This window comes from Rhinatrema bivittatum, chromosome 16 (assembly GCF_901001135.1).
Source record: "Rhinatrema bivittatum chromosome 16, aRhiBiv1.1, whole genome shotgun sequence".
In the NCBI taxonomy this organism is placed as follows: domain Eukaryota; kingdom Metazoa; phylum Chordata; class Amphibia; order Gymnophiona; family Rhinatrematidae; genus Rhinatrema; species Rhinatrema bivittatum.
Window position 1 is genome coordinate 59,180,921 of NC_042630.1, and position 15,314 is coordinate 59,196,234.

The 15,314-nt window shown below is 46.0% G+C and overlaps 1 protein-coding gene across 1 annotated transcript in view; it reads left to right on the forward strand.

The window, feature by feature from the left end:
• Positions 1-7,270: 7,270 nt before the first annotated feature.
• LOC115077730 (vomeronasal type-2 receptor 26-like) overlaps positions 7,271-15,314 on the forward strand; it is a 103,805-nt gene continuing 95,761 nt past the window's right edge. The window contains exon 1 of the mRNA XM_029580017.1: positions 7,271-7,561. Within this exon, the coding sequence (XP_029435877.1) occupies positions 7,271-7,561 (291 nt within the window). The remainder of the gene's footprint in view (positions 7,562-15,314) is intronic.

The following is a 15,314-nucleotide window of genomic DNA, read 5'->3' on the forward strand; positions in this document are numbered from 1 at the left end:
AGTATTCGGGTTGAGCTTACCGATTGGTTTGATCAGCTAAAAGGTACTTCTGATGTACAGCCCGCGCTAAGGTCTGAGTCATAAAAAATAAAAAACCTTCTGAACTGTTTCTCTGCTGTGCACTACTTTTCAACTTACTTTCACTTCTCAAATTGCTTTAAAGTTGATGAGGGCCGTCGTGGTTTCTGAAGTGCTCCGGGAAGTTACCACTTCCGATTGTTGATGGTGCTCTCGTATTCGATGATGGATACTGTTGGTGCTGATGATGCCCCGCTTTCTCCACAGATGTTATAGTGGGACTCAGAAAGGCAACTTCAGACAGCTTTTCAATCTAAAAAGCAAGTTTATTTAATAGAAAGACAGGGACAATGAAAAAGCGGAACAAGAAAAAAGAGGAAGTTGTTGTTCCATGGAGAAGCGGGTTCGTTACAACTGGGTATTCAGCGGTGCTTCTCAAAGAGGAGCTGTGTGTCCGTAACTTTAAAACTTTTTGCATTGTCCAATAGAAATGTGTTGACACGCAATCCTGGGTGTGGTTTTCTACTTCCGGTAACAAATGGGGATCGTTGCTTTTAATCCAATCAGGTACTGACAGGTACGGTCTCTGGGAGTTGGCTTCTTCCGGTGCTGGACTTGTCAAAGCACATGGGGTGAAATAGGTTGCCAATAAAGTCAGGAAATACAATATACTGTCCTATCTATATCACCAAGTTCCTCAGTCCACCATTATAACTCCTCGGGAAACCTCCACAGTGAAGGGCCGAGGAGGAACCTATGCAGCTTGGAAGGGGTCCTTTGTCACCGGAGGAACGTTCGAGACGTCACCAATCAGGTCTTTGCTTGTACTGTGGTAGTTCAGGACATCGTCCTAGCAAACTGCTCCTAATTCCGTCCGGGAAACTTCAAAGCCTAGGAACTTTGGCGGGATGTTTCCCTAGGCCTTACATCTCCTAAACCCCCACTCACTCTAACCTGTGACCCTTCGTACTAATGGACTAGAATTTACACCCTGGCGTTGGTGGTTCAAGAGCCGGAGGAGATTTCATCTTACAAGAACTTGTGGACAAATCCCAGTCCGACTGTCAGAAACCCCTAGTCATTTCCCCTCCATCCACGGGGAACCTTTAACCTGGAAAATTACGCATCATACGGAACCTCTGGACTGTTACATTGCAAACCGAACCACTCAGACAAATTATTTTTATGTCCTCGAGAGAGCCATTCATCCTGTGGTGTTGGGTATACCTTGGTTGCAACGCCATAACCCACAATTTGATTGGGCTTCCCTACATCTGACACAATGGGATCTGAATGCCCTAGGACTTGTTTTGAAGAGCACTGTTTCTTCTGCCTCCACTACATCTGCACCTCGGTCCTGAGGGAATTGCCCAGCCCATACAAACAATTTGCAGATGTATTTTCCAAGAAAGCGGCTGATACCTTGCCACCACATCGTGCTTTTGACTGTGCTATCAAGTTGGTTCCTGGTTCCACACCCCCACGTGGACGAGTTTACACCCCTTGTTCTGCGGCTGAAAACCCGAGCTATGGTCAGAGTATATTCAGACAATTTAACAAAAAAGGATTTATCTGGTGAACCACCCTCGCCCGCGGGGGCTGGATTTTTTTTTGTGGAGAAGAAGGACGGGACATTACGCCCTTGCATCACTATTGTGGACTCAATGCTATTACAATCAAGGATCGTTACCCCCTGCCCTCTCATTGCAGAATTATTTGATCGTCCTGCAAGGAGCTCAAATTTTTTCCAAACTAGACCTTCCGTGGCGTCATATAATTTGGTACGTATTCAAGAAAGGGATTAGTGGAAGACCGCTTTCAACACCAGAGATGGACACAATGAGTACTTGGTAATGCCGTTTGGTTAACTATGCTCCTGCGGTCTTTCAAAAAATTCGTTAACAAAATCTTTAGAGACCTATTGTATATCTGTGTTGTGGTATATCTTGATGACATTCTGATTTTCTCAAATGATCTACAAACTCATCGCCAACACGTTCTACAAATATTACAACGACTCAGGGACCACCGGTTGTATGCCAAACTAGAGAAGTGTGTTTTTGAAACAAGACTTACCAACATCCCTGGTGGTCCAGCGGGGTCCCGGGTGCCATTTGTCCCTCCGCGGCGTGCCCAGTGTGCTAGTTCTAGCCACACTCAAATGGTGCCGAATAGCCTCTGAACTACTATGTCACAGGGGCTACAGGCGCCATTGGTCAGCCCCTGTCACATGGTAGGAGAACCGACCAATGGCGCTGAAAGCCCCTGTGACATAGTATGGGCAAAGGCTATCGGCGCCATTTTTGATTATTGGCAGCCGATGACCGACATCGATCCCGGACTCCCGCTGGACCTCCAGGGATTATTGGCAAGCTTTTTGGCCAGCTTGGGGGGGGCCTCCTGACCCCCCCAAGTCTTGCCAATAATCCCTGGAGGTCCAGCGGGAGTCCGGGAGCGATGTCGTCGTCGGCTGCCAATAATCAAAATGGCGCCGATAGCCTTTGCCCATACTATGTCACAGGGGCTTTCAGCGCCATTGGTCGGTTCTCCTACCATGTGACAGGGGCTGACCAATGCGCCGTAGCCCCTGTGACATAGTAGTTCAGAGGCTATTCGGCACCATTTGAGTGTGGCTAGCACTAGCACACTGGGCACGCCGCGGAGGGACAAATGACACCCGGGACCCCGCTGGACCACCAGGGATGTTGGTAAGTCTTGGGGAGGGATCGGGATGGGGGGGGTGTATGTAATGTATTAAAATTAATTTAAATGCGTGGGTGGGGTCTTTTTTGGCCCGGTTTCGGTTTCTCCCCGTATAGTTTTTTTTCAAAAAATTAAACGGGGAAAACCGAACTTTACCACGACGTATCCGAGCCAAAAAACGACCCAGTAGCAAAAACACGAAGCACATCTCTAATGGATACACACTCGACAGATGCTACGAAAATCAGCTCATTCCACTAAGAGATTTGCGGATAGACATCGGAGACCGGCACCACAATTTCATCCAGGAGACAAGGTGTGGCTTAGCACCAGAAATATCCATTTGAGGGTCCCCTCTATGAGATTGGCTCCCCGGTATATTGGTCCTTTTCCAGTGACTAAACAGATAGGTCCTGTAACCTATCAACTACGCTTAACCCACTTCCCTTCATATCCATAATGTTTTTCACATATCTCTGTTGTTGAAACTGTTGCTCCTCAAATGGCCATCTCGGAAGGGTTCCTGTGTCACCACGATTACAGTTGGAGGAAGACACGACGTTTTCAAATCAGGGAGGTACTCGATGTCTGGAGACGAGGTGTAGAATGGGAGTATCTCCCAGCATGGGAAGGTTTGGGCCAGAGGAGAATTCCTGGGAAAACCGCTACTAACATCCTAGACAGGGATCTTCTCAAAAAGTTTCATATCAGTCACCCGGAGAACCCAAGCCTTCTAAGGGGAGGCCTAAAGGAGGGGGTACTCTTATGACTAACCGGCCGCGGCAAACCGCGACCGGGACCGGCCAGGAGCGATCTCCTGCCGCAAATCGTTTTTCTGTAACGGAAAAACGATTCGCGGCAGGAGATCGCTTCCGGACCCCGCTGGACCCCCAGGGACTTTTGGCCAGCTTGGGGGGGCCTCCTGACCCCCACAAGACTTGCCAAAAGTCCAGCTGTGGTCCGGAACGACCTCCTGCGGTCGAATCGTGTTGTTTACGGCCGGCGCCATTTTGGCCGGCGCCATTTTGCGCCGCCATTTTGCAAAATGGCGCCGGCTGTAGAACAACACGATTCGACCACAGGAGGTCGTTCAGGACCCCCGCTGGACCCCAGGTAATTTAAGGCATTTGGGGGGGTTCGGGAGGGTGGGGGATTTATTTTTAAAACGTCGGGGTGGGTTTTACGGTTGTTTTTAGTGTGCCGGTTTTCCCGCCCTCCATCACACCGGGACCCCCCCTCTGGACCCCAGGTAATTTAAGGCATTTTGGGGGGGGTTCGGGAGGGTGGGAGATTTATTTTAAAGGGTCGGGGTGGGTTTTAGGGATGTTTTAGTGTGCCGGTTTTCTATTTACACGATTTTCACGATTTTAACGATATTTTAAAACCCCAAACGGCAACGATCTGATTCCCTCCCCCTCCCAGCCGAAATCGATCGTTAAGACGATATATGACACGATTCACATCTACTAGTGGTTATGTTTGTCTGGTATGCTTCCCATTGGTTTAGGGCATTTGCCGATGTCATCTCTGATGTGGAGCAGGCTCTGTACGTCATCGGCGTAAAGAAAGTAGGTGAGCCTTTTTTGTCTAGGTATTTGCATAGTGGCAGCATGTAGACGTTGAAGAGGGTAACTTAGAAACATAGAAATGACGGCAGAAGAAGACCAAAACGGCCCATCCAGTCTGCCCAGCAAGCCACGCAGTTCATCCATTTATTTATTTATTTTTTCCCACCCTTTTTCTCCCTCCCACCCATCACTATTGGCTTCCAGCACCCTCCGGCCCCAACTCCCTTCCACCCCTCCACCGTGCAGAGAGCAGCACCGTATCCGCATCCCAGTGAACATCCAGCTCAATCAGGGGTGGCAACCACCGCAACAAGCAGGCCACACCCCTGCCCCATACTCTTACCCACCCCTGCTTTGTTTGTTTGTTTCTTGTTTTTGTTTTTTTTGGAGATGGCAGCCCTCCGTAAAGGCGGAACCACCAACCACTGGCCACTGGCATCCCGCTCCGTGAATGCCTCTGTGGCTACTGCTGCTCTGTGCAGTGTTTTGCTGCCTGAAGGTGGAACCCCAACTACTGGCCACTGGCATCCCGCTCCATGAATGCCTCTGTGGCTACTGCTGCTCTGTGCAGTGTTTTGCTGCCTGAAGGTGGAACACCCGACTACTGGCCACTGGCAGTATAGGAAAGAGATGAGCCTTGTAGGGCTCTCTGTGAAAGGGGTATTTTTTCTGATGTTGTGTTTCCTTGGGCTACTGTAAAGGATCTGTTAGTGAGGAATGATTGAAACCATTGGATAATGGTACCGGTGATGCCTATTTCTTTGAGTCTGTGAATTAGAATCTTTTGGCTGATGGTGTGAAATTCAGCGGAGATGTCTAGTTGGATTAGGAGGAAGGATGTTCCTTTTCAGACAGAGCATAATGTCTTTGCAAAGTGCATTGTTCTGGGTATCACCCTGATGGCCACAACTGTTTGACTGAGATTGATTTGAGAGAGGGAGAGAGAGAGAGATAAGGAGAGTAAGAATATCAGTGGTGGGAGTCATGAAATTATATGTAGTTAAAAGAGGAGTGTAAAGAATATTCTTAAGAAAGGAGGGAGGATATTCACCCAAATTATTTTTGGACAAACAACAGACTACTTTGGGATTTTTCAGAATAATAATTTCTGTAAAACTAGAAACTTGGGTGAAAAATATAGATCAGGAATGGACATCATTTTGAAATGAATTCTTGGAGGCTGGTCTGTAGGAAGAGTTGGGGGTGAAAATTCTGTGCATTCCTGATATATATTTGGAAATGTCTATTGGTTATTTACTTTTTTCACATAATACAAGGGCTAGGGGCACGCCATGAAGTTAGCAAGTAGCACATTTAAAACAAATTGGAAACAATTATTTTTCTCAATGCACAATTAAGCTCTGTAATTTATTGTTGGAGGATGCAATTAATGAAGTTAGAATAGCTGCTTTTTAAAAAAGGTTTTCAACAAGTACTTGGAAAAGAAGTCCATAAACTGCTATTAACCAAGATGACTTAGCGGTAGATCTTAAAAGATGAGCGTACGCACATATGAAAGCTCCGATGTTAGAACATGTGCACGCTGGCACACATATATTATAAAACCTGGTGGCCACGCGCACATGTGGTGTATTTTACAATCCATGTGCACATCTGCGGGTGCCATGCGCAAGGAGGGATTCATTTTTGCAAATGACGCATGGCGACACAGTCGGGCCTTGCGTCCCCTTCAATTAAGAAGCGCACTGGAAGGGAACTTCCCTAAAACCCTGTCTAACCTTCCTTGTCCTTCTCTCCTCCCTGACACCTATACTAACTATTAATATGATTTTTTTTTGTTTCATAACTTACCTGCTCCTTCAGAGAGAAGTAACTTACGCACACCAGCCGACTGCCAGCACGCACTTCCCCAGCACAGCGGGTAATAGACGCTGTCCCGGTCAGTCTCCACCCTGCCCTGCCCCTCCCCACTCAGACCACACCCCCTGCCCGCCCCTTTCTCAGGGCTTGGCACGTGCACATATTGGTGTTTATGCACGTGGCCGGGCGCTTTAGAAAATGTGTACGGCACGCGCAAGGCCCGGCCACGCATGTAAACCCCAAAATGTACGCATGCCAGGCTTTTAAAATCCGTGCTTTAGGGAATAGCTACTAATTTTTACAAACATTAGTAGCATGGGATTTTTTTTTACTGTTTGGGTATTTGTCAGGTACTTGTATCCCAGATTGACCAGAAGGGAAAGAGGATGCTGGGATTGATGGACTCTCATTTGGACTCAATATGGCAGCTTCCTATGTATTCATGTTCTCTTAGATAACAGTATTTGTCAAAAATATTGTAAATTAAGGGGGTGGAGCTGCCACTAAGAGTCTCTTTTATGTTTTTTCAGCTTGTTTACCTTTCTTTCTATGTTATCTTAGAGAATTTCTCTTTCTTTAAATCTCCCTGTCCTTTTTCTGAAGCTGCAATGAGTGCATTTTGAATACTGCAACCTGCTATGTAGGTTTACATTTTCCACCTTTCCCTGTCCCTTCAGGCTTTTCTTTAGTGTGACTTGATGCGTTAAAACATTCTCTCTGAAACACCCTTCTTTTATTCATCATTTCTCATTCTTTTTTCTTTACAGCTTCCATTATCTTTATGCATTGCAAACCTAAAATGTCAATTTAAGAACATTTAAATCATGCTTACACTCAATCCTTTATAAAGACCCAAATGTGTGTGTGGTTAGAAATAGAGCCAGGAAACTAGAAGGATAGAAATGAATGGAATACATTACAAAGGAGGAATGTGAAATACATTACCTAAAACAGCCAGAGAATGGAGCTCTCTTGGGAAAGGTTACAAAACTCTTCAAACACAGTTCCACATTCCTTTTAGAATGTCAATTAATTAAAGAGCATATTTTCTGCGGAAATAGAAAAGGTGCAATGAAAAAAGATTTCTAGAACTGAGTATAATGTATTATAAGATGCATGCATTGTTGTGCAATTACTGACAATACTAATATTCCTACAGAATGTGTGCTAATAATGTACGACACCTGCTGGCCTTTGCTTTTGCCATTGAGGAGATCAACAATAGCACAGACATTTTACCCAACATTACTCTGGGATTCCTGATGTACGATGGCTGCATAAGTGACAAAATTTCAGTCCTAAACACACTGAGAATATTATCTGCCAAGAAGGATGCAGTTCCCAATTACAGCTGTTCTCAGAGGGACAGAGTCGTGGCTTTCATTGGACATGTGATGTCTTCTCCATCCTATTCAACAGCACAAATCACAGGGATTTACAGATTTCCTCAGGTAGGGCGAAGAGATTTTGTTTTCCATTTCTAGCATTTTATAATCTATGATGCACTTTTTAAATGTCAAAAGATTTCAACTGAATTACATATTCCTTTAAACTTTTGAAATAGTTATATATCAAGATTTGTTTATGCCATTAGCAACAAAAGAAAAAGATACAGCAAGACAGCATCATTTAAATCTCATAAATGTAGTGAAATGCAGGGAAGTTAAAGAACAGAAGAGGTTACAAATACTATGGGGTAATTTGGTAACATCACAGATAATAAAATCATCAAACGAACTACACACCTTTCTATAGAAGATTTAAGCAGTAAGTCTGCTTTGAATATTATCCCATTAAATCTTCCCAGCCAAGTTACACCTGATAAAATGACCACATAATTGTTTAATGTAAATATATGTTCATACTTTTTATTAACTTTATATTTATTCAGTTTTAATCAATATTACATGATAGAAAACAAAACATTTCATGTATTAATACAAAGGAAAAACCTTATAATTAATAACCCATCTTCAAAAAGTTGCCACTAAGAGTCCCTTTTATGGATGCACTAGCAAACATTCCAGGTACTATCTAGATTAGCAAATAATAATAATAAGTGATAGGCCCACGACCGGGTCTACTCATCTCCAGCGCAAGGCTCCCAGACCTGGCCCGTCCTCACTGGCGGTGGTCTCCCGCACCCCCGCTGCCTCCTCCGGTGCTCCCAATTCCTCAATGGCTCTCTCCGGCTCCTGGCGGGTCTCCCCACATGTGCTGCAGGGAGCCGCCACCATCCAGAATCCTGCCTCCTCCTAGGCACACGCGCGCCTCATCAGCCTTTAAAGAGGCCGTGGTGGGAATCTAACCTGCGGCCCCGGTTAATGACATCATCTGGCCCTGCAATTTAAGGCAGGGTCCGTCACTCATTCCTTGCCTTGGCAACAGGTCTCCATGTTATTCATGTGCTTCATGCTCATTCCATTCTCTGACTTTATTCCTGGTTCCTGTTCTAGACTTTGTTCCTGGTTCATGTTCCTGACTCTATTCCTGGTTCCTATGTAGCCATTGCCTCAGACTGATTACTGGCTTTTACCCTTGCTTTGTTGGACCACGCTCAGGACTGATTATTAGCTTTGAACCTTGCTTCGTTGGACTACACTCTGGACTGACTACTGGCCTTGACCCTTGCTTCATTAGACTATGCTCTGGACTGACTATTGGCTTTGACCCTTGCTTCACTAGATTATGCTCTGGATTGATTCCTGGCTTTGACCATTGCTCCACTGTACCTCGCCTAGCTCTTCCACCTAACCCAACTCCAGTCTGCTCCTGACCTTCCCTCTGGTATCTCCTTGGACTTGGCCTTGTTAGGCTTCAGCCTTCTGTTCCTCGAGCATCATCTACTCTTTTTCTCTGGCCCATCATTGCCGCCCAGGCCTCTGGATCTGTGCCTCATCCAGACCTATCTGGGTCCCTCTGATACCTCTGCTGGTCCCTGGTTGCCTACTTTGAACACCCACTGGGAGTCATCTGACAGAGGCCTGACTAAGACCAGCTGGCCCTGGCACCCAATGGCTTAACCTGTGGGGAACAAGGACTGATATTGGCGCAGCTCCAGTCGGCCTTCATCTCCCAAGCTGCTCCTCCTCCCAATGGTGGGGACCCATGGGGCTGCTCTACAGGTAGCATCAACCCCAACTCAGGCCAAGGGTCCACCACCAGCACAACACAACATCAAAGATTAATAATCAGTAAGAGGAGGAAGGAAATAAAATATTATACGTCTACAAATTTGTGAAAGAACTAAAAAATGAATTGTTAGAGCTATTTCAATTAGGGGCGGATTTTCAGAGCCCTGCTCGCGTAAATCCGCCCAAACCGGGCGGATTTACGCGAGCAGGGCCCTGCGCGCCGGTGAGCCTATTTTACATAGGCTCACCGGCGCGCGCACAACCCCGGGACTCGCGTAAGTCCCGGGGTTTTCGGAGTGGGCGTGTCGGGAGGCGGGGCCGGATCGCGCGGCGTTTCGGGGGCGTGCCGGCAGCGTTTTGGGGGCGGGTACGGGGGCGTGGCCACGCCCCGGGGGCGTGGCCTCGCCCTCCGTACCCGCCCCCAGGTCGCGGCCCGGCGCGCAGGGGTCCCGCTCGCGCGCGGGGATCCCCCGACAAAGGTAGGATCGGGGTTTAGACAGGGCCGGGCGGGTGGGTTAGGTAGGGGAAGGGAGGGGAAGGTGAGGGGAGGGCAAAGGAAAGTTCCCTTCTAGGCCGCTCCGATTTCGGAGCGGCCTAGGAGGGAACGGGGGTAGGCTGCGCGGCTCGGCGCGCGCAGGCTATACGAAATCGATAGCCTTGCGCGCGCCGATCCAGGATTTTAGCCGATACGCGCGACTATGCGCGTATCTACTAAAATCCAGCGTACTTTTGTTTGCGCCTGGAGCGCAAACAAAAGTAGGCTGTTCGCGCTCGTTTGAAAATCTACCCCTTAATTTGTAACCTATTGTTAAATCATCCATTGTACCTGAGCATTGGAAGATGGCCAATGTAACCCCCATATTTAAAAATGGATCCAGAGCTGATCCAGGAATAGAAGCTGTGAGTCTGACTTCAGTGCTGGGAAAAATCATAGAAACGGTTATAAAATAAAATCACAAAACATTTAGATAGACATTGTTTGATGGGATACAGCCAACATGGATTTACCCAATTAAGGTCTTACCTCACAAATCTCCTACATTTTGTTGAAGGGGTGAATAAACATGTGGGACAAAGGTGAACCAGTAGATGAGATGTATTTGGATTTTCGGAAGGCATTCAACAAAGTCCCACATGAGAGGCTTTGAAGAAAACTAAAACGTCATGGCATAGGAGGCAATGTCCTTTTATGGATTGCAAGCTGGTTGAAAGACAGGAAGCAAAGAATATGGGATTAAATGGTCTGTTTTCAGAGGTAAACAGTGGAGTGCCTCTGGGATCTCTACTTGGACCAGTGCTTTTTAATATATTTATAAATGTTCTGGGAAAGGGGTACAATGAGTGAAGTGATCAAATTTGTGGATGACACAAAAATATGCAGAATAGTTAAATCTCAAACTGATTGCGATGAATTGCAAGAGGACCCTTTGAGACTGGAAGATTGTGCTTCCAAATGGCAGTTAAAATTTAATGTGGACAAGTGGAAAGTGATGCATATAGGGAAAATTAACCCTTGCTGTAGTTACACAATGTTAGGTTCTAGCTTAGGAGTTAACATCCAGGAAAAGAGATCTAGGCATGTTTTGTAATTCTGCTAAGGAGTTATCAATCTGTTATAGTTCCGCTAGGGAGCTAGCAATCTGTTATGGATCTGCTTCCCCAGAGGGGAGGAGTTAGCAGACTGTTTGTACTCCGTAGACGGAGTTAGTGATCAGTTATGGGTTGGCTCCCCACAGTGTGGCAGTCTGTTATGATACTGCTCTAGTAGTGTAAGGAATGAACACTGTAATATAAAGGTGAATCCTTGGGCCAATGGCAGATGACAGCGCCCCCAGGAGGATATCATGAAAGGGACCACCTGCTAGGCTAGAGTATGGAGACTAACACAGATAGTTCTTTATTAGACAGGAAGTAGAACCACCAGAGGTGGCAGTAGTGAGCTGATGTGCACAGCAGGGCTGAAGTCCCTCAGATACTGGAATTGCGATCTCTGGGTTGCTGAGCTGTAAAGAGAGGACTATAGGTAGTGAGTAGACAGGGTATGCTGGATACATAACCCGTAGTAGATGATACACTCACAATTGTAAATATCTGTAATGACTTCTATGCAACAGAGAGTCTTCAGTATATTCAGGAACAGGAGCCGTAGTCGAGTACCTGGTTTCTATATGCAGTCTGGAATGAGAACTCACAATATCTGTGTATGAGATGGCTTCTGGACTAGAAGAAAGTCTTTTGGAGAGTTTTAGGAACATAGGCCCTCGTGGAGCGAGTACCGGTCCTATCTGCAATCTGTATTAGTAATTCACCAAGATATAGGTATGTGATAGCTTCTAAGATAGAAGAGAGTTTTGAAGGGTTTTAGGAACATGGGCCCTCGTGCAGCGAGTACCGGTTCCTATCTGTAATAGAACTCACTGTGTTCACGTCTGCGATTGCTTCCAGGCAGTAAGGAGTCTTCTGAGCATTCAGGGACATAGGCCCTCGAGGAGCGAGTACCGGATCCTGTTTTAGCAATCTGAAATCAAGAAGAGAGCGGGGCCCCCGAGGAGCGGGTACCCAATGGTAAGTTTGAGGAGGCAGAGCAGCAGAGAGAGAGTTATCCCCCTTGCTAACTCGATTTATTTCAAAGGATCACCACATAAAAAAGAGAATATGATAATACTGACCTCAATTCATAGTAATGTCCATATCATCTGTTTTTCAGCGAACAACAATATACATTCAGGGGGAAGTGCATTCACTATACCCTTATATTACCCTTCTATCTCAAATTCCAATGTTCTGAAACACAAACCAATAATAACTAGATAGTATCCAACACACTTACCCACACCTTTGGTGGTCCTTTGAAATAAATTCCCTGAAGTAGTTGTGAAGTGTATTTGGTGTGTTATTTTTCTGTCTTCACAGAATTAATTATGGAATTGGTGGTAGAGTTGCGGATACATCTTTATTTATTTATCTATCTATTTTAAGAGGTTTTTTTATACCGAAGTATAGCTATCTGCCTTCACTCCGATTTACATATACAACAACTTAATACATACAATAACTTAGTACATATAACAGTAACTGAGAACCAAAAACTACTTAGTACATTTGCTATCTACTTTTATAAAACAGGGTATATATATATATATATATATAGGGTGTATCTTTGATTAAACCATGTTTGTATATGGTGTTATCACACTAGGGGAATGATCAATAAATTTTTTTTTAAACAATTCTAACTTGCAATTTTCTATGTAGTAGGCTTAGGAGTAACCTTGCATCTCTTTGAGGGTTATTTATTAGATATGTTATGTGATATTAACCAATACCATCCTTAAATGTTTGACTAAATATCCATGTTTTGAGCTCTTTTTCAAATGATTTAATGTTGTTTTGTGAGCTCAGGTGTTCTGGTAGTGAGTTCCATAATTTCGGACCAGCAATGGAAATGGCTCTGTTGCGACCCCGGGTCGGCCCCGGGGTCGGCACTCACCCGTGGCGCAGCCCAGACCCGTCCCCGGGCCGGTCCCGGGGTCTGCACGCATCCGAGGGCGACCCAGGCCCACTCCCACTCGCTCTGCCCTGCACGGGCCTCTAACGCCGTGCTCCTGCTCCGGAGGAGCAGACGGCGCCTCGATGCGGCTGGCTCCGCCCCCTAGTCGCGCGCGGGCGGCTGAGCTTCCCTCTTAAAGGGGCCAGCGCGGGAAAGGCCGGGGACTGCCTCCGATGACATCAGACGCTGCAGGGCTATTTAAGCCCTGCAGTTGCTCCTCTTCTCTGCCTTGCAACGAGGTTCCCAGGTGTTCCTGTCTCCAGTTGCTGCGTTCCTGTGTCGTCTTGGTCTCCGCTTGGCTTTTGACTTCGGACTGGCTTGCAGTGATCCTCTGGCTCCTGACCCTGGACTGGCTTACGGTGACTCTCTGGCTTTTGACCTCGGACTGGCTTACGGTGATTCCCTTGGTTCCTGGCTCTGAACTGGCAAGCGACGATTCTCTGGCACACGACTCTGGTTTGGCAAGCGACGATTCTTTGGCACATGACTCTGGACTGGTGAGCGACGACCCTCTGGCACTCGACCTTGGACTCCGTCTGACTCGGCCCCCGCGGGCCCTCCTAAGTCCCAGCGGCCGGGTTCCTACGGGCTCCTCCTGGGGGGACTCCGGCTTCCAGGGTGAATCTCCTAAGTCCCAGCGGCCGGACTCCTATGAGCTCCTCTAGGGGGAGGATCGGCTTCCAGGGCGAAGATCTTCACACCACTGCACCAGTTCCACCGTCCCCTTCTTCCTCGCCAAAGTCCTTGGTCGCATAGGGCTTCCTTGGTTCTTCCTTCGGGCCATCCACGAGTCCGTCCTTGCCACCTCCCAGTCGGGACCACTGCTGCAACCTCTCTCAGCAGTTCATCCTTTGGTTCCGGTCGGCCCAAGGGTCCACGAATCTAACAGGCTCTGTTTCTTGTGGTGGATAGCTTGGCTAATGGAAGTGATGGTATGACTAGATGTAATTTACTTGCTGTTCTTGTCGTATGTTGAGATCTGTGTATATGTATGACGTTATCTAGGGCAGTGTTGTCTGCTTTGTATATTGCATTGTGTAGGATGGTTAGTGTTTTGAATTCAATTTTTTTTCTACCGGTAGCCAGTGTAGACTGTAGAGCATGGGGGTGATGTGGTCTGATTTTTTTTTAACAACACACCGAGTTGCTTGCACTCTCAATAATCAGCATCCATACAAGTGCAAGAAGTGAATAAATTCCTGGTTCAATTTTTGGTAATGATATTCTTTTTATTTATTTCGGCAACTCCTTATTTGTGATACAGGCTTTAAATGCAGGTCCCCCAACACGATCCCGTGTTTTGCCACCCGGCTGCCTCCAGGGGGAATAATTTTAACATGAATCTGAAAAAGCGCAAACATTCAAAAATACCAGGAAGGAAATTAGTACCGAGCAGACTATAACAGGGAGGCGCACAAATATAATGCATATATATACAATGTTTTTTGAACGTACCTGTATCAGTCTGACATAAATTTTAGTTGGAGTGCACGTACTGCGGCTTACCACTAGGTTTAAAAATGCTATCAATGAGCGCGAAAATCACTTACAATTGTTTACAGCTCTATTGCCCAATCAATGTCGGCCTGTGGTGCCAACGTCATTGACCTTATAAGGAGACTGCAGCTGGGTATACCCATGGACGTCATGACGTGCTAATATTATTACTGAATACGCTTCTGCTCACCAGACCCGCTGAGCGGTAACCCTTGAACGTCAGAGAAAATCACTTACAATTGTTTACAGCTCTATTGCCCAATCAATGTCGGTCTGTGGGTGCCGACGTCATTTACCTTATAAGGAGACTGCAGCTGGGTATACCCATGGGCGTCATGACGTGCTGATATTACACTGAATACGCTTCTGCTCACCCGACCCGCTAAGCGGTAACCCTGATAATAAGAATATCATTACCAAAAATTGAACCAGGAATTTATTCACTTCTTGCACTTGTATGGATGCTGTCTGATTTTTTTTTGCCAGATAGAACTCTTAGCTGCAGCATTCTGTAGTAATTGGAGTGGCTTTAAGGCCACTTTAGGTAGACCTATCAGGAGTGAGTTGAGTAGTCAAGGCTAGTGAAAATAAGAGCTTGAGTGGGTCAGTGTGTTGAATGGAGCCTTTATTGTGTGATTCCTGAGTACGCCGTTTGGTATTTTGAGGTAGGTGATGAAGTATATAGAGTGGATTTAGTTGTGCATTTTTGTTAAATACAGTACACATTTCTAATGTTTGATTATAATTATTGTTTTAGAATTGCTTTATGAAATTGAAGGATCGTTTTGATCGTGATGAAATTATACGGTTCAGAAGTGTTAGTGGATCGAATTGGGGTGTAATTAGAAATTTTCTCTTCATGTGAGATAAAGTCCGTCCCTGAGGAAGCCCTTTACTAAAAAAAGGGGCGAAACAAAGATCTTTGTAGGATTTATGGACTGTCATCTTTTGGATCTAAGGATTGTCATCATTTGATTCACGGAAAGTCATCATCACTTAACATGTGTTGATAATTATTATGAA